A 19,720-nucleotide genomic window follows, 5' to 3' on the forward strand; every position below is an offset into this window, starting at 1 on the left:
GTCTAGGCTCTTATTTTTGATCATTGCTTTAAGGTAGTCCAATAATTCTTAAGATCTATTTTGGATCTATTCTTGGATCTCTTTTCTCTTAGCTCAGTTGTTTTTCCAATGAGATTTTTCACTTTTCTTCTATTTTTTTCATTCTTTTGATTTTGATTGATTATTTCTTGATGTCTCAGTGAATCATTAGCTTCCTCTTCCCCAATTCTAATTCTTAAGGAATTATTTTCTTCAGTGAGCTTTTGTATCTCCTTTTCCATTGGCCAATTCCACTTTTTAAGGAGTTATTTTCTTCAGTGATTTTTTGTACATGTTTCTATTTGACCAGTTTTCCTGCTTAAGAAGCTCTTCTCTTCAGTAAATATTTGTGCCTCATTTACTGTTTGACCTATTCTGCTTTTTAAAGGTATTATTTTCTTTAGCATTTTTTGTGTCTCCTTTCCAAGGTGTGGACTCTTTTTTCATGATTTTCTTGTGTCACTCTCATTTCTTTTCCTAATTTTTCCTTTACCTCTCTTATTTGATTATTAAAATCCTTTTTGAGCTCTTCCAGGAATTCTTTTTGGGCCTAAAACCAATTCAGATTTTTCTTTGAGACTAGGATATAACAATTCATTGTTATCTGAATTTGTGTTTCGATCTTCCCTGTCACCATAATAACTTTATGTGGTCAGGTTCTTCTTTTGATGTTTGCTCATCTTTCCAGTCTATTTCTTGACTTTTAACTTTATACTTAAGTTGTGCTCTGTTCCTGGGGTGGAGGGGGCATTGTCCCAAGCTTCAAGTTTTTCATACTGTTGTTTTCAGAGTTAGTACTGGGGATCTGTGAAGTTTTCAGTTCTTTCAAGGTGTTACGATCTAAGGAGAAGTGTGGTCATTGCTCTCCTGGACTGTGCTCTGGTCTGTGCACAACCATAAGCACTCCTTTCTACTCTGGCACTGTGTCTAGGATCCCTACTCCTTTTAGTGCTCCTCTTCATCCTAGGACTTTGACCTATCACCACATATGGGCAATGCAACAGTGTCCTACACCCAGTGCCAGTAAAGGGTACCCTATAATATCCTTCTGATCAGTTACTTGAAACACTTACTATCTATGAGCTGAGAGCTCCAGAAACTGCTGCCACTGATGATTCAGTTCCTCTCTGCTCCTGAACACCTGGTGCTGGCTTGACAGAACATGGCCTGTGCTGGATGGTGCTCCATTCTTGCCCCAATGAGACCTTTCCTGCCAACCTTCTAGGTTGTCTTGGGCTAGAAAAATTTCTTCATCCTATCCCTTTGTTGGTTTTGCTGTTCCAGAATTTCTTTTGAGGCATGATTTTTAAATGTTTAGGAGAGGGATTTGAGTGAGCTTTAAGGAATCCCTGCCTTTACTCTCTTGGGAGATGCATTCTTAACCAAACAAGAGATAGTTGGAATTACAAAAGATAAATAGATAACTTTAGTTATATGAAATTGAAAAGCTTCTGCACAGACAAAATTAACTTACCTACAATAAGAAGGGAAGTGGTCAAAAGGGAAAAGGTTTATTATAAAAAATTTTATTTGATAAGTGTTTGGTATCCAACCTATTTAAATGATAAACAAACAAATACATAAATAAGAGACCCATTCCACAAAAGGTGAGTAGCTAAAGGATATAAACAAATAGTTCTCAGAGAACTGCAAAGTATTCACAGCCATGTAAGAAAAAGGCCCCAGAGGGGCAGAACCAAGATGGTGGAGTAACAGAATGGACTTGCTAGTGCTCTCCCCTCAAACTCAGCCAAATAGCTGGAAAAAATGACTCTAAACAAATTGTGAAGCAAATCTCCAGGACAAGACAGCATGTAACGTTGTCAGGAAGTGTCTATCACACTGCAGTGGGAGCAGAGTACACTCCAGGGTGGGCTACTCCAGCACAGGCATGACCCGAGCAGGCCTTGGGGGGACTGTATCTCAGGCACCTGTGGCAGTTTCCAGACTTAGGACCCCAAAACTCTGAAGACAAATTGGAAAGTCAATGGAAAAAACCTGTGGGACCTTTGTGAGAGTAGTGTGGTCAGGCCCCAGCTCCAGGGCAGCAGAGGGGGTGGAGGAGCCCGTGACAGCAGGGGCAAAGACAGCGACTTGTGGAGCTCTAGGCCCACAGATTGTCAAGTGGCTGACAGTATACCCCCCCGACCCCTACTGGAAGCAGAGATCTACCTTGAGAAAGAGCTCAAAAGTCAAGTAAATGACTAGAAAAATGAGCAACAATGAAAAACAGAATCAGACTATAGAATCTTACTTTGGTGACAAGGAAGACCAACATGCAAACAGAAGACAACAAAGTCAAAGCTCCTCCACATAAAACCTCCAAGAAAAATATGAATTGGTATCAGGCCATGGAAGACATCAAAAAGTATTTTGAAAATCAAGTAAGAGAAGTAGAATAAAAATTGGGAAGAGAAATGAGAGTGATGAAAGAAAATTATGAAAAACAAGTCAACTGCTTACTAAAGGAGACTCAAAAATGCTGAAGAAATAACACTGTAAAAAATAGACTAACCCCAGTGACAAAAAAGATCCAAAAAGATAACGAAGAGAAGAATGCCCTAAAAAGTAGAATGGATCAGATGGAAAAGGAGGTTCAAAAGCTCACTGAAGAAAATAATTCCTTAAAGATTAGAACAGAGCAGATGGAAGCTAATGACTTTATGAAAAATCAAGAAAGTATAAAACAAAACCAAGGGAATGAAAAAAATAGCAGACAATGTGAAATATCTCATTGGAAGAACAACTGACCTGGAAAATAGATCCAGGAGAGCCAATTTAAAAATTATGGGACTACCTGAAAGCCATGATCAAAAAAAGAGTCCAGACATTATCTTTCAAGAAATTATCAAGGAAAACTGCCCTGATATTCTAGAACCAGAGGGTAAAGTAAATATTAAAAGAATCCACTGATCACCTCCTAAAAGATCCCAAAAGGAAAACTTTTAGGAATATTGTAGCCAAATTCCAGAGCTCCCAGGTCAAGGAGAAAATATTTCAAGCAGCCAGAAAGAAACGGTTTGAGTATTGTGGAAATACAATCAGGATAACACAAGATCTAGGAGCTTCTACATTAAGGAATGGCAGGGCTTGAAATATGATATTCCAGAAGTCAAAGGAGCTAGGATTAAAACCAAGAATCACCTACCCAGCAAAAGTGAGTATAATCCTTCAGGGGAAGAAAATGGTCATTCAGTGAAACAGAGGACTTTCAAGCATTCTTGTTGAAATGACCTGAACTGAATAGAAAATCTGACTTTCAAGCACAAGAATCAAGAGAAGCATGAAAAGGTAAATAGGAAAGAAAAAATCATAAGGAACTTACTAAAGTTGAACTTGTTTGCATTCCTCCATGGAAAGATCATATTTGTAACTCTTGAGATTTTTCTCAGTATTAGGGTAGTTGGAAGGATTGTATACATATAGGCAGAGGACCCAGGATGAGTTGAATAGGTAGGGATTATATCTTAAAAAATAAAATTAAGGGATGAGGGAGTAATATATTGGGAAGAGAAAGGGAGAAATAGAATGGAGAAAATTATCTCTCATAAAAGAGACAAGAAAAAGATTTTTCAATGGAAGGGAAAAGGGGGGGGGTGAGAGGGAAAGAGTGAACCTTACTCTCATTGCATTTGACTTAAGGAGGGAATAGCATTCACACTCAATTTGGTATGAAACTCTTACTCTACAGGAAAGTAGGGGGGAAGGGGAGAAGCAGGGAGGGTAGGGGATTTTAGAAGGGAGGGCAAATGGGAGGAGGGGGGTAATTAGAAGCAAACACTTTTGAGAAGATATAGGGTCAACAAGAGAGAATAGAATAAATGGGCAGGATAAGATGGAGGGAAATATAGTTAGTCTTTCACAATATAACTATTATGGAAGTATTTTGCATAACTACACACATATAGCCTAGATTGAATTTCTTGCCTTCTCAATAGGGATGGCTGGGAAGGGAGGAAGGAAGAGTAGTTGTAATTCAAAGTTTTAAAAATGAATGTTAAAAATAGTTTTTACACACACCTGGGAAATAAGATATACAGGTAATGGGGTATAGAAATCTGTCTTGTCCTATAAGAAAATAGAGGGGATGGGGATAAGAGAAGGGAAGGGTGTGATAAAAGGGAGGACAGTGTGTGGGAAGAGGTAATCAGAATGTATGTTGTCTTGGGGTGGATGGAGGGGAGAGATGGGGAGAAAATTTGGAACTCAAAATCTTGTGAATGTCTGTTGAAAACTAAAAATAAATGTTTTTCAAAAAGAAAGAAAAAACTGTCCAAATCCCTAATAATAGAATAAATGCAAATTAAAACAACACTGAGATTTCATCTCATACACTGAAAATTGACAACAGTGACCCCAAAGGATCAATATTTAATGTTGGAGTAATTGGGGAACAATAGACACATCAGTGCATTGTTGGTGGAGCTGTGAAATGGTATGACCATTTTTTTCCCCACATAAAAATCAGCATTTTATTCATTAGTATCAAAAATATTAGGAAAAGGTGATAATAGTAGGAAATTTTATTCATTAGTATCAAATGTACTGGGAAAAGGTGATAAACAAAAAAAATTGAAAACAAAATAAAATTCATGTCGTTAATTATGAATACACACAGGAATCAAATATAATTTCAAAATAATTTGATTTTTTAAAATTTTCATCTTTAGTTTCAAGTTCTTTCCCTCTTTCGTCACCCACTGGGAAGGCAAGAAATATAATACTCATGCATATATGAAGTCATGCAAAACATATTTTCATATTAAAACCACTTTGGAAAGCAATTTGGAGTTATGCAAATAAAGTGACAAAAATGTCTGTGCTCTTTGAGCTATTGCTGGTTCCAGAGACTCTGTTATTGGGCTTTTACCCCAAAGATGCCAACAATAAAAAGAAAGTCTCCATATACTTCAGAATATTTCTAGTAGCACTTTTTATGATAGCTAAGAATTAGGAACAGTAGATGCCTATCAGTTAGGGAATAGCTAAACAAATTGTGGTACATGAATGTCATGAAATATTGCTGTTCTGTATGTAGGCAATGAGATGTGTGATGAATATAGAGAAGGAAAGATCTATGTGCATGGATGCCAGGGAAGTTAAGTGGAGCAAAAAGTAAATAAGGTCGTGTGTGTGTGTGTGTGTGTGTGTGTGTGTGTGTACAGTACCTACAACAATGTAAATGGAAAAAGCTACACACTAAAAAAATCTAAAGTGAATGTAACAAATTACAAAGGTGAAGCAGGATTCAGTGAAGAGTTATGAGAAGATAACCCCAATCTACCTCATTGTGGAGGTAGGAGATCCACAGGTATTACACATTGCATGTATTTTCAGACTTTTTCAGTGTACTGACCAGTTATGCTGATTTTTTTTCCTCTCCCTCTAAAAAAAAGTAGTGTTTGTTTTCTGGGATGGCTCTCTGGGAGAGGGTAGGATATTTGACATAACCATGAAGATGTAAGAAGCAGAAGTCATCAATAAATTTTTTTAAAGGAGCTATTACGATCATCTGGATGATAGGTGGTAAAGGCATAAGTGGAGTGAATGGGACAACAAAGATATTGTATAGGCTGGCTCAAAAGGACATGACAACTAAGAATGGGATGAGGGACAGGAAAGGGGAGAAGGAAATGCTAAATATGTGATTACAGAGTTATGAACCTGGGTGACTGGCTTAACAGAAATAGAGAAATTGGAAAGGAGGAACTTTTGGGGGACAGATTTCTGTTTTGATCATATTTAATTTGAAATGCTGCTTCTGTCTCTAGACAAAGTATATAGCTAGTGCTTAGGGGTCCTGGACTGGAGTTCAAGAAATTAAGGTTTATTATATCGATTTGGGATTAGAGATAATTGAGTCTATGGGGGAAGATCACTGAGAGACAGTGTAGGGAGAGAAAAAGGTCCAGGATAGAGGCTTGGGGAGACTTCCATGTTTAGGGATGGAAAAAGGAGGGTAATCTAGTAAAAGACACTGAGAAGGAGTGGTTAGACAGTTGATGGGTAGGAGAACCATGGGAGAACAGGGACACCTAAGCTATGAGAAGAAAGACTACTCAAGAGGAGAAGAGTGGGCAACAGTATCAAAAGTTGCAGAGTGGTTAAGGAAGATGAGAGACTAGAAAAGTCTGTCTTAATAATTAGTAATTGCTCATTGCTAGGCCAAATTATAAGTGGTTGGTGAGAAAATGAGTGCAGCACACTTACTAGATCATTATTAAATAAATGACCAATTTCAGAGTATGCCATGCATAAATGTGGACATAATACTTCTTTTCTTGGAATAAGATTAAACCCAATATTTTAAGTCAGTCAGCATTTATTAAAGGTCCAGGCACCATAGTGTCCTCAAGGAGCTTACAATCCATTGAGAGAGGCAGTCTTATTTATATCAAATATAGAGACATTAACAACTAGGACATTCGGGAAAAGTTTTATGTGTAAGGTGGCGTTTGAGCTGAGCTTTGAAGGAATGTCAGGGTTCTGAGAGGTAGAAGTGAAGAATCAGTGCAGTCCAGGTGTATAGCAAAGACGTGGAGATGGGACTTGGAGTATGCCGTTTGACTGGATCCCAGTCTTTATAAAAGGGATGATATACTAAGACTGGAAAGATAGATTGGAGCCAGGTTGTAAAGGACTTTAAATGCCCAACAAGAATTTGTATTTGATGCTAGAGGTGATAGAGAATCACTAGGGTTTGTTGAGTAGAAGAGTGACATGATTAGACTTGTACTTTTGGGAAAACCCCTCTGGCAGCTGTGTGAAGGACAGATTGGAGAGGGGAGAGATTAGAGGTGGGGAGACCAATGAGGAGGCTATGTCAGTAGTCCAAGTGAAAATGAAGAGGCCCTTAACTGGGGTGGATGTAGTATGAATAGACAGGAGGTTAGATGCAAGAGATGTTACAGAGGTAGAAACATTAAGATACAGGCATTTACTGTCTGTGTAAGGTGAGGGAGAGTGAGGAGTCAAACATGACTGAATTTTTTTACGTAGGGACAATAGAGCTATAATAACAAGCTAATTAATTTTGGCTCCACTCATTTGAATTTAGGAACAGGAACTAGATTTAAGTTTACTTTTGCCCTATCAGTGAGGAAAAGGTTTGGCCTGAGAGAATAAACTCTCTTCAAGTATGGGAAGTCCCCAGTTTATAAATGGGTCATGTTCCAAAAAGTTCATTGGAACTTGGGACACATTTTCTCATAGAAACAAACTAATAAAATCATAGACTCTTGGAGTTAGAAGAGACCTCTGAGATCATCTCATTCAACCACTTTATCCAGTGATGAAATTTGGTGGTTAGGTTCTTAGCTAGCTTACAGAAGCCTAGTTGGCATATAATATTACTAAACTGTATATTTGTGGTGAATAATGATGCAAAATAGAAGTGTTGTAGTATTAGTAGTAATTAAACAAAGCAGAAAAACAAGAAAACTAAGTAAATGGTTTTAAAATTTATCTTGAGTGTTGGTACCTGAGGAAAAAGTGGTCTTAAAGGAGGAATTGAGTCATTTATTGGGATTATAAAAGTTTTTCCCAGAGCTTTAATGATTGATTGCCCTGGTTCTGGTCTTAAATATCACTTTGAAATGAATGTCTTTCCTTTTTCTTTTAAAAAATTTTTATTGATGCTTTTTTATATCATTTATTTCTGAATATATCCCTCTATTACCTTGTGAGATTTTAAGAGGCAAAAAGCTAAATTCAACAAAATTAACACATACGTTGTAGCTGATAGTATATGCAATATTTCACACACATTTTCAGCATCTTTGCATTATTACTACCTTTGTTTTCTTGAATAAGCTGTCTAACCTTTCTGGGCTTTAGTGTCCTCATCTGTAGAGTGAGGAGGTTGGATTATATGATCTTTAAGGTTCCTAAGTTCACAAATATAATGAAAAGGAAGAGACAGGAAAAATGTTAAAGAAAATCTCTTTAGTGAGAGAGAGATCATCTGAAGTAGATTAACTGTATGAGCAGTGAAAAAGAAAGAAAGTTGGATGTAGAAGTGGAAACATGACAGATGCACTCTTCCCTTCTCTCTTCTCCAAAAGGACAATGGAATTTTGGGGTCAGACAATTCTATACATTGAACACCAGGTGGCACCATCAGACTAGGACAGCTTGGTTCCAGGAAAATAGAGAATGGGGTTGCATAGGTGGAGGCAGTATATGGCACATTCTGAAAATTATGTTTTTATATTCTTTTGGAGAATCAAATTTTCATTTAAATGAACATGCTAATTACAGATAATTGTTATGTGTTTGTAGGATTATAGGTTTAGAGTTGGAAGGAATATTAGTAATTTCTTTTTTTTAAAATTCTTATTTATTTATTTTTAGTTTTCAGCATTCATTTCCACAAGATTTTGAGTTCCAAATTTTCTCCCCATCTCTCCCCTTCACCCACCCCAAGACAGCAGGCATTCTAATTACCCCTTCCGCAGCCTGCCCTCCCTTCTGTCACACCCCTCCCTTTTCTTATCCCCATCCCCTCTATTTTCTTAGAGGACAAGATAGATTTCTATACCCCATTGCCTGTATATCTTATTTCCCAGTTGCATGTAAAAACAATTTTTAATATTCATTTTTAAAACTTTGAGTTTCAACTTCTCTCCCTCCCTCCCCACCCATTCCCACTGAGAAGGCAAACAATTTGATATATGTTTTACATGTGTAGTTATGCAAAAGACTTCCATAAAAGTCATGTTGTGGATGACTAACTATATTTCCCTCCATCCTATCTTGCTCCCCATTTATTCTATTCTCCCTTTTGACCCTATCCCTCCTCAAAAGTATTTACTTTTAATTATCCCCTTCTCCCCTACTTTCCTGTAGTATAAGATAGAGTTTCATAGCAAATTGAGTATCCATGTTATTCACTCCTTAAGCCAAATGTAATGAGAGTAAGGTTCACTTTTTCCCTCTCACCTCCCCTTTCTTCGCTTCCATTGAAAAAACTTTTTCTTGCCTTTTTTATGTGACAGATAATTTGCTCCATTCTGTTTCTCCCTTTCTCTTCCCAATATATTCCTCTCTTACACCTTAATTTTGTTTACTTTTAGATATCATCCCTTCCTATTCAACTCATCCTGTGCCTTTTGTCTATATGTATATAATCCCTTCTACTACTGTAGTACTGAGAAAAGTCTCAGGAGTTATAAATATTATCTGTCCATGTAGGAATGTAAACAGTTTCACTTTAGTAAGTCTCTTATGATTTCTCTTTCCTGTTTATCTTTTCATGCTTCTCTTGATTCTTGTGCTTGAAAGTCAGATTTTCTATTCAGCTCTAGTCTTTTCAACAAAAATGCTTGAAAGTCCTCTGTTTCATTGAATGACCATTTTTTTCCCTTAAAGGATTATACTCAGTTTTGCTGGGCAGGTGATTCTTGGTTTTAATCCTAGCTCCTTTGACTTCTGGAATATCATATTTCAAGCCCTGCCATTCCTTAATGTAGAAGCTCCTAGATCTTGTGTTATCCTGATTGTATTTCCACAATACTCAAACCGTTTCTTTCTGGCTGCTTGAAATATTTTCTCCTTGACCTGGGAGCTCTGAAATTTGGCTACAGTATTCCTAGAAGTTTTCCTTTTGGGATCTTTTAGGAGGTGATCAGTGGATTCTTTTAATATTTACTTTACCCTCTGGTTCTAGAATATCAGGGCAGTTTTCCTTGATAATTTCTTGAAAGATAATGTCTGGACTCTTTTTTTTGATCATGGCTTTCAGGTAGTCCCATAATTTTTAAATTGTCTCTCCTGGATCTATTTTCCAGGTCAGTTGTTCTTCCAATGAGATATTTCACATTGTCTGCTATTTTTTCATTCCCTTGGTTTTGTTTTATACTTTCTTGATTTTTCATAAAGTCATTAGCTTCCATCTGCTCTGTTCTAATCTTTAAGGAATTATTTTCTTCAGTGAGCTTTTGGACCTCCTTTTCCATCTGATCAATTCTGCTTTTTAGGGCATTCTTCTCTTCATTGGCTTTTTGGATCTTTTTTGTCATTGGGGTTAATCTGTTTTTTACAGTGTTATTTCTTCAGCATTTTTGAGTCTCCTTTAGTAAGCAGTTGACTTGTTTTTCATAATTTTCTTTCATCACTCTCATTTCTCTTCCCAATTTTTGTTCCACTTTTCTTAACTTGATTTTCAAAATCCATTTTGATGTCTTCCCTGACCTGATACGAATTCATATTTTTCTTGGAGGTTTTATGTGGAGGAGCTTTGACTTTGTTGTCTTCTGTTTGCATGTTTTGGTCTTCCCTGTCACCAAAGTCAGATTCTATAGTCTGATTCTTTTTTTTGTTTTTGCTCATTTTCCCAGTCATTTACTTGACTTTTGAGCTCTTTGTTAAGGTAGAGCTCTACTTCCAGTGGGGGAGGGAGGTGTACTGTCAGCCACTTGATTCCTCCACAGTCAATGAGCCTAGAACTCCAGAAACAGTCACTGTCTCTGCCCCTGCTGCTGCTGTGGGTTCCTCTGCCCCCTTTCCCCTCTGTTGCCCCCTTTCCTCTTTGTTGCCCTGGGGCTGAACCACTCTACTCTCCTACACTGGTCCCACAGACTTTTTTTTTCACTGACCTTCCAATTTGTCCTTGGAGTTTTGGGGTCCTAAAGTCTGGAAACTGCCACAGGTATGAGAGATTCAGTCTCTCCAAGGTCTGCTCAGGTCCTGTCTGTGCTGGCGCAGCCCATGCTGGACTGCACCCTGTCCTCCGTGTGGCACAATAGACATTTCCCCTCCATCTTCCCAGCTGTCTTGAGCTGGAGATTTGCTTCACTCATCATTCTGTGAGTTCTGCAGCTCCAGAATTTGTGTAGAGCCATTTTTGACAGGTATTTGGCTGGGCTTGGGAGCAGCGGTCTAGAAAGTGTGTGCTGTTATTTTGCCATCTTGACTCCACTCAGTATTGGTAATTTCTAAACCCTTCATTTTACAGAGGAAACTGAGGCCCACAAAGATTGTGACTTTTTCAAAATCACAAAGTAATAGAGCTGGGATTTGAACCAGGATTTATCATTGACACAGATTCCTTCCTGGCCCTTACTTGACATCATTCTTTAAACCCAGCTCATGAATATAATAAATTGTGACCCATCTGTAGAAATTATCCTGATTTTTGTCTGTTGTTCTCAAAGAGGACCAAAATGACATCACTATGTTAAGGTCAAGCTGCAGTGTGTCTGGTTGTGGCCAATCAGACCAGTGTGAGCTTGGAACGCTCTGCCATAGGTTGGACACAAATAGTCCATGTGAACATTTTGAGGTAGATTCTCTAAATAAAATATTTATACTAGTTCTATTTGTGATCACAAAGATTTGAAGATTGAGGGGAGACCTATCAGTTGAGGAATGGCTAAACAAGTTGTGGTATGTGATTATGATGGAATATTATTGTGCTGTAAGAAATGATGAGCAGGATGGTTTCAGAAAATCCTGAAAAGACTCATATGAACTCATGCAAAGTGAATTGAGCAGAACCAGGAGAACATTGTACATAGTTAATAGCAGTAGTGTAAGTACTGTGAAAGACTTAGCTACTCTGATCAAGGAAAATGTTATTCATCTTTAGAGAACTAATGAACTCTGAATGCAGATTGGAGCATTATTTATTCTATTTTTATTGTTTTATTGTTTTGTTTGTGTTTTCTTGTGCAATGTGGAAATATGTTTTGCATGACTTCACACATATAATTGATATCAAATTGCTTTGCCTTGGCAAGAGGGAAGGAATTTGGAACTAAAATTTTTTTTAAATGATTTAGATGTTTTTTTCATGTAATTGGAAAATATTTAATGAAATAATTTTTTTAAAAAGGTGATATTTTAGTTGGGACTTGAAGGAAGGCAGAGACAGAAGTGAGGAGGGAGAGAATTCCAGACATGGGGATGACTGTTGAAAATACTCAGAATTGAAAGTTGGAGTATCAAGGAAAAGCAGGGAGGCCAACCAGTGTCATTATATCACAGAGGAGGTGGAAGGGAATAAGGTGTAATAGGACCAGAATAGAGGGAGAAGGCCATGGTTTTGAAATACTTTGAATGCCTGAATGGCAGACAAGCAGGATTTTATATTTGATGCCAGAGGTGATAGAGAACCATTGCATTCATTGAATAGAGGAAGTGAGACTTTTAGAAGATCACTTTGAGAGTTGAGTGGAGGGTGGACTAGAGTGGGGAGGGACTTGAAATGTAAGGAGTCTAACAAGAAGGTAACTGTAGTACACCAGGCATGAGGCAACGAGAGCATGCACCAGTGTGGTGGCAGTGTCAAAGGAGAGATACTATGAAGACAGAGTTAATAGGACTTTATAGCTGATTGGAGATGAGTTAGAGTAAGTAGTGAGATACAGTTACCTACACTGTGACACATAGTTTTGGAAAACTTGGCTCTGATTCAGAAAACTAGTTCTTAATTGAGGGACTAGTAATTCCTTCCTTCCTTGTTGGGTGGCTATTTATGTTCATCTGAAGTCCCAAGTTTTTAATTATACCAAATATTTTTCTTCATTTAGACAGTATCTATTTACTCATTCGAGAATAGGCCATTATTAATTAACTGATATTAATATTACTCTTTAAGGTTTATCAAGAACTTTACATATACATTATCTGATTTGATCCTTGCTACACAAAATCAAACTTGTGTAGATGCTGCAGGAATTACTAATCCCATTTTATAGATGAGTCTTGGAAAAGTTCAGTGACTTAGTCATGGTCACATAGCTAGTAGTTATTGGCAGGACTCAGACATAAATCTCCTGACTCCCAAGTGAAACATTCCTTCTACAACATCATACTGTCTCTCTTAAGTCTGCATCAACTTTAACACTGCTGTTTTTACCTTTGTTTGCCCCCTCTAGAATATCCTTCTGTACTCTTTTGCATCTTTTTTTAAAATTTCATTTACTCTTTTTTCTGCCTTATTACTTTCACTTTCCCCCACTACCTTCATAACATTCTCCCCATTAAGAGTCCTTTTATAGAACAAATAAGGATGGTGAAACAAAAGAAATTGACATTGCATTGGTCATGTCCGAAAACATATGTCTCATTCTGTACCTGTAATCCATCACCACTCTGCCAAGAGGTGGGAAGCATGCTTTATCATCAGTCTTCTAAAGTTGGGATTGGTCATTGCATTGATCAGGTGTCTTTGAATCTGCTCCTTTTGTTATTTCTTACAGCACAACAATATTATATTGATGTACCATAGTTTGTCAGCCTTCCCCCAGTTTTTAAGCACCTGCTTTGTTTCTAGATTTTACTATTAAAAACTATTGCTGGAAATATCTTTGTACATCTGAGTCCTTTCCCTTTCTTTGATCTCTGTTAGAGTATAAGTCTAGTAATGGTATTGCTGTTTCAGTGGCTATCTCCAGTTTAGTTTATTTTCAGTGTAATTCCAAATTGCTTTCCAGAATAGTTGAACAACTTAACAGGTTCATCAGTGGTATATCAGCCTTCCTATTCTCCTACAATTCCTTCAGTAATTGTTTATCGTTTTTGTCCTTTTTGCCAATCTGATGTGCCTAAGGTGAGATCTCAGACTTCATATGCTTATTGATAAGCTTGCATTTCTTCTTTTGAAAACAGTCTGTTTACATCTTTTAACCATTTTTAATATGTCTTTACTTATCTTCCTATATATTTAATATACATGTTAAGCTGTCAAAGCTTAAAACCACACTAAGATTTTTGGAACACTTTGCTGTATTTTGGATAGCATATCTTTATCAGAGGAATATCCTAGATTTTTCCCAGTTAACTCTTTACCTTCTGATTCTTACTTCATGGATCTTGTTTATACCAAAGATTTCCAGTTTTATGTAATTAAGATTGTTCATTTTATCTCTTGTGAACCTCTCAACGCTTATTTGGCCAGGAACTCTTTACCTAGCCATAGTTGCTCCATATAGTTGCACCTAGCCATAGCCTTGCTCATCTGATATTTTTATGATACTTTCATATTTTGACTTTGTGTCCGTTTGGAGCACATAGTATGTATAGTGTGATCTAAGTGTGGTGTGTAGTATTAGTCTAAGCCTAGTTTCTCCCAACTTGCTTTCTAAGTTTCTTAGCACTTTTTGTCAGACAGAGTCCCTATCCCAATAGTTGGTGTTCTTGAGTTTATCAAACAGAAAGCTATTATTTGCAGTTCTGGATGGGGGTATGGGGGTGTGGGGTGTGTGTGTGTCTGTGTCTGTGTCTGTGTCTGTGTGTCTGTGTGTGTTTCATTGTTCAAGTTTTCTATAGTAACAAATAGTTTTGATTATTATTTCTTTGTAGTATATTTAAAGAACTGTACTGTAAAGGCCCCCTTACTTCCCACCTCTTTTCATTATTTCCCTTGAAGTTCTTGACCTTTTGTTCTTCAAATGAATTTTATTATTTTGTCTAATTCTTGAAAATAGTTTGGTATGGCACTAAATCTGTAATTCAGTTTAGATAGTATTATAATTTAATTTAGATGATATTATAATTTTCATTATAGTAATATGGGCCAACCATGAGAGATTAATTTTTCTCCAGTTATTTAAGTTTACTTTTATTTCTATTGTGTTTTGTAGTTTTTCTGTGATTCCTGTATGTGTTTCATCCGGTGTACTTCCATATATTTTATAGATTGTGATTGAGTGGGAATTTATTTTTCTGCTGGTTTTATTTAATTCTATTTAATATGTACTTGAAAATGATAAAATGCTATTCCTTTAAAATATTTTATAATACAAAGATTTCATTAATTCACATTATTTCCCCTAAATTTGTTTGAATTTCTGAAGTTTTACTATATAAATGAAAAAACTCTTCAGAAGAATTAAATAACTTTTACAAATGAATATTGATGAATATAACGGAAACAAAGGTGTCTGCAGTTAAACAGTCTCAAGGCTGTCTCCAGATAAAAATGAAGTTTGCTTGTCTTACTGGCTTAAAATACTGTTGGTCTGACTCCAGCAGGGGGAGACAAATTCACATTGATTTAAACAGAGGATCATTTTAATTTTTTTGGAATGGAATTACCTGTCATAGTATGTTCTTCCCTTACCTTTCTCAAATCTATGTTATAGATGTTTAGGGAAGGAAAGAAATGAGAAGAAGTAATGATATATCTGAAATTATTACACTGTAGCCTTTTTGTTTTGTTTTTAATGGAATAGAAATGCTCATTTCAGAGTTACTTTTAGAACTTAATGTTGACCTAGCAAGATTTTAAAATCCTCATTTCAGTTCATGAACAGCATTAAATTCCAGAATTGCAGCAAGCATTAGCCCTTGTGCCTTTGACATTAGTGTCACCTTGGTAAATCAAAGCACTTTGGGCCAAAAACTATATGGTCTACTGAGCATTTTAAGGAACAGAAAGGACTCAGAAGAATTAAATAGCCTTAATATTGAGCCTGGAAATAATTCTTTCCCAGTACAGTCTGACACAGTGACTGCCAACTCAGTATGTTTAGTTGACATTAGGTACATAGTGCCTTTATTTTTACAGAGTAATAAGTTGTTTCTAAGTTTTAGTCTGTCAGTGTCCCATACTAAGTTACAGTAGACTAATTTGCAAACATGATTAAAGACAGTACACTAAAATAGAAGAAAGAAGTGTCATTAATGCTGAAGGGATGAAGGTCAACAGTGTCAAAAACAGCAGAGAGGTCAGGAAGGATGAAGATAGAGAAAAAGTCATTGTCTTTAGAAGTTGAGGTATTTGGTTCCCTTGGAGAAATTTGGATGACCAGGGATTGAGAAATAAGTGGGCAATGAGGAAATGGAAATGATAACAAGCTTTTTCTAGGAGTCTGGCTGTGAGAGGGAGGAGAGAGAAGATGGTAGCCTGAGGGAATGGCAGTGTCAAGAGATATTTTTCTTTCTTAATAACTAGGAAGATGTAGGCTTATTTTTCTCAAGAAAGAAGCCAGTGGATGAGGCCAAGGAAGATTACAGGGTGGGAGATGATACTTTAAGGGAATGAGGGAAAGGGGAACAAGGGTACACATACAAGGATTGGTCTTGGCAAAAGGAAAGACCATTTCTTCATCAGAGAATAGAATAAAAGAGGAGAGAATGAGAGATGGTGAAAGGGTTTCTGAGTATGGAGTAGGGGAGAAGAGGGAATTTGCATGGATGGTCTCTGCTAAGTAGAAGGTAGTCCTCTGCTGAAAGGATTGTTTAGGGTGGGGGCAGGGGGAATTGTGTAGGTGGCTTGACAGAAGAAAAGGGTTTGGGACAGCCATAGTGAGGCTGTATCAAATTTGGAAGAAGGAAAGGGTTGCCCTATAGCAGTGAGTATCCATTTAAAATTAAATATCGTAAGTCAAGCAAGATAATTTATATAAAGTACTTTGTGAATTTTAAAGTGCTAGATAAATGTGACTTACACTTACTATTTTCATCATAAATTTGTAATAGCCCCACTGACTTAAGAGATGAAGCAGAGAGTAGGGGTAACCCAAAAGTTGTCTTTGGCAAGATATCTTTTTTTATTTATATTTTTTATCTTTGGCTGTGGAACAAAGGGGCAAGGGATTCAAAAGTAGAAGACAGTATATAATAGAACCAGCTGTCTATGGCATCTTGGGACTGTCAAAGGAAGAAAGTGAGGACAGAGCCAGATTGATGGACTGGTATTGTAGAGTGAGTGATGAGAGAGGGGAGTGGGGAGGAAGAGAGAAAAGGAGAGAGGGAGAAAGAGAGGGCGGTGGGGGGAAGGGAGGGCGGGAAGAGAGAGAGAAGAGAAGAGATATGTTAAGGAAGTTGAGCTAGTAGTCCACATTATTTGAGGCCACTTTGGCATGTTATATTGAAGTCCTCTCTTATGAGGACAATGAATTGAGACACAAAGACTGTGAACCACGTAATGAAGTGCTTGAGAAAGGAAGGGAGAATGACCAAGGGAACCATTCATGATTGTAACAGGGATCAGGATAGGGTGAAAACAGAAATGTGGAGTAAACCTTAAAGGAAGAAAGAGCTGTGACTGGCAGAAGAGGAAAAGACCAGTGGCAGTGGTGGTAAGAAGCAAGAAGCATTGAAGTGAGCCTCTTCTTAGATACTGCTTAGATAGAACACTAAGCCTAGAGTCAGGAATACCTGAGTTCAAATTCAGACTCAGACACTTCCAAGCTGGTATGTGACCCTGTCAAGTCACTTATCCCCTTTCCACCTCAGTTTCCTCAGCCATAAAATAGGGATGATAATAATATCTCCTACCTCATGGGGTTATTATGAATCTCACATGAGATACTTGTAATATGCTCAGCACAGCACTTGGCTTATAATAGGCACTTAATAAACACTTTTCCTTTCTTCATGGATAGTGTGTTGACAGCATGAGAGAGTTGTATTATTACTGCTGAAGGTAGTAAGGGGTGCAGCATATCTGGGGGGAAACTGAAACTCTTTAAGTGCAAGAAGGTACAAGCACATAAAAAAAAGGACCTAAAGTGAAGGGATATGATAGAATCCGAGATTCCAAAGGCACAAGGTAAGGGAAAGGCAGAGCAGAATAAGGAGCCTGGAGGAAGGACTGAGATGAATAATCATGCAGGTTTGGGGAAATTGGAAGATAGGCATGGGAAGGTAGTTTTCACCTAGGAAGCCTACAGCTCTGAATCACAGATATTCAAAGAGGAGGAGAAAGAAGTTTGAGTATAGGATGATTGATGTTCTGACTTTTCCCAATAAGAACTGTCAGCTCCTTGGTCCAGGATAGGCTTAGCGTTGATGGGGGGGGGGGGGGGGGCGGGCGGGGGGAAGGAGTCTGTGGGATTGTTGGCTTATTCATTTTATTCATAACTATTTTTGGTTCTACACAAGTTCAAGGGAGTAGAGGCCAGTATACTGGGCTCTGGATGTTTACAAGTGGGTCTTTGATGATTTTGGAGGGTTGAGGCTTTGTCATTTTTCTCATCTTCTTTGGTGGCTGATTGTCTGATCTTGGCCTGGATCTCTGATTTGTTAGAGCCTTGGTATCTGGGCTGGAAGACTGAGATGGAGATTTTTGTTACAGTCATAAACTGTCCACTTGGTCCTTCCCCCTCCTTTCTTAAGCACTTCGTTCCTTGGTTCCCAGTCTCCCTTTCTGCCTCATTCAACTGTTCTCATAGCTGAGGATTTCAATATAACATGCCAAAGTCCCCTCAAATAATTTGGACTACTAGTTCAACTTCCTCACTATTTCTCTTCTTCTGTCTCATTAAGCAATGGCGAGCAATGACGCAGCTATCCCTGAATGCTGTGTTCTGTGGCTAACCTCATTTCCTGTGAGAAAATGTAATATGAGGAAGTGTATTGGATTTGGAGTAAGTGGACCTGGGCTTAAATCCTACATCTGCTGCTTCCCAGTTCCTCACCCTTAGGCTAGTCACCTCATTACTCTGGGCCTCTGTTTACTCATCTGTAAAGGGTGGGGGTTAGACTAGATGATCTTTCACATTCCTTCCAATTCTCAATCCTGTGATCCTGTGACAGACGATTATGGCTGCTTCATTAAGAATCACATGATCTATCCTAGCATGTTCTGTGTAGTCATCTTTTCCTTTTGTATACAGTGCCACTTTGTGTCCCTGAGAATAGATAGCTCTTTTCCCTTAAGTGTCAGATTCTTTAAACTGATTTTATTTTAAGGCCATTATTTCTTGGTTGATTTGATCTTGAATCTGATTCTGTTTTTACCGTGACCTTACATCCTTGCAAAATGCCATACTGTTGTAAAAACATACATTCTGTATAGCAGCCATTGAAAGTAAGGCACCAAGTATGCGGACACTAACTTGTATTTGTTACCTACCATAGGTGAATAGAGAAGCTCAGTGCCACAGGGAGGGGGAGGAACCATTAATGCTAAGAGTGAAGCCCTGGGAAAGGAAGTAAAATAGATTGGCAGGCATGGTGCACATCTAGTAGCAAATCAATGTAATGTGGTTGTGAAGAATGGAAGTCCCAGGACAGCTGCAACTCAGAGCTCCAATTTACACTAACTGTGAAGCTAGTGCAGATTCCCAGCCCCTTTCCTCTCCTGTCTGTACACTTTCCTTGTTGAAACTTTTCCTCTTTGTCTCTGCAGGAAGACACTATGGAGGTGGAAGAGTTCTTGAAAGAAGCGGCGGTAATGAAAGAGATCAAACACCCTAACTTGGTACAATTACTAGGTAAGTGAGAGAAGTATCAAGCAGAGGAACTTTTAATTAAACCCTCTGAGGTGATACAGGTGCCATAAAAGGAGAGATAAGCTGCTTTACCATGTTAAGGTTTCAGATCTAGACAGCTATTCTCTACCAACATTCAACACTTGAAAGCAAAAGGCATTTTTTTTGGTATGCTAATGTGTTATTACTTGCGCTAGTATCTAAAAGTAATCAGGGAATGCAAATCTAAAATTGACTGTTGAAACATTAGAGTTTTTCAGTTCTTTCACCTCTTACAAAGTGATTGTGAGGGTCAAGTAATCTTTTGATAAAAGTAATTATGGTTTATGTAGTTTTGTGTGGGGGCTTGAGTGGTTAGATTTTTACTGTTAATTCTTTTTTTTTTTTTTTTAATGCTAATTCTTCCATTCTGAACTTTGTGGTATCTCTCATATCCAAGGTCTTTTAGCATTAGGGGAAAGAAAGAGAGTAGAAACACAGATCTTATTAGAGATGAACTTGCAGTTGTATGTGTTGTGCTTTTCATTGGTAGTTAGGGT

The 19,720-nt window shown here is 37.6% G+C and overlaps 1 protein-coding gene across 5 annotated transcripts in view; it reads left to right on the plus strand.

The window, feature by feature from the left end:
* Positions 1-19,720, plus strand: part of ABL1 (ABL proto-oncogene 1, non-receptor tyrosine kinase) — a 218,909-nt gene that overhangs the window by 186,224 nt on the left and 12,965 nt on the right. For all 5 annotated transcript variants that reach the window (XM_072632733.1, XM_072632734.1, XM_072632736.1 and 2 more), the window contains one exon: positions 19,100-19,184. In XM_072632733.1, the coding sequence (XP_072488834.1) occupies positions 19,100-19,184 (85 nt within the window). The remainder of the gene's footprint in view (positions 1-19,099; positions 19,185-19,720) is intronic.

Source organism: Notamacropus eugenii, chromosome 1 (assembly GCF_028372415.1).
Source record: "Notamacropus eugenii isolate mMacEug1 chromosome 1, mMacEug1.pri_v2, whole genome shotgun sequence".
Classification (NCBI taxonomy): domain Eukaryota; kingdom Metazoa; phylum Chordata; class Mammalia; order Diprotodontia; family Macropodidae; genus Notamacropus; species Notamacropus eugenii.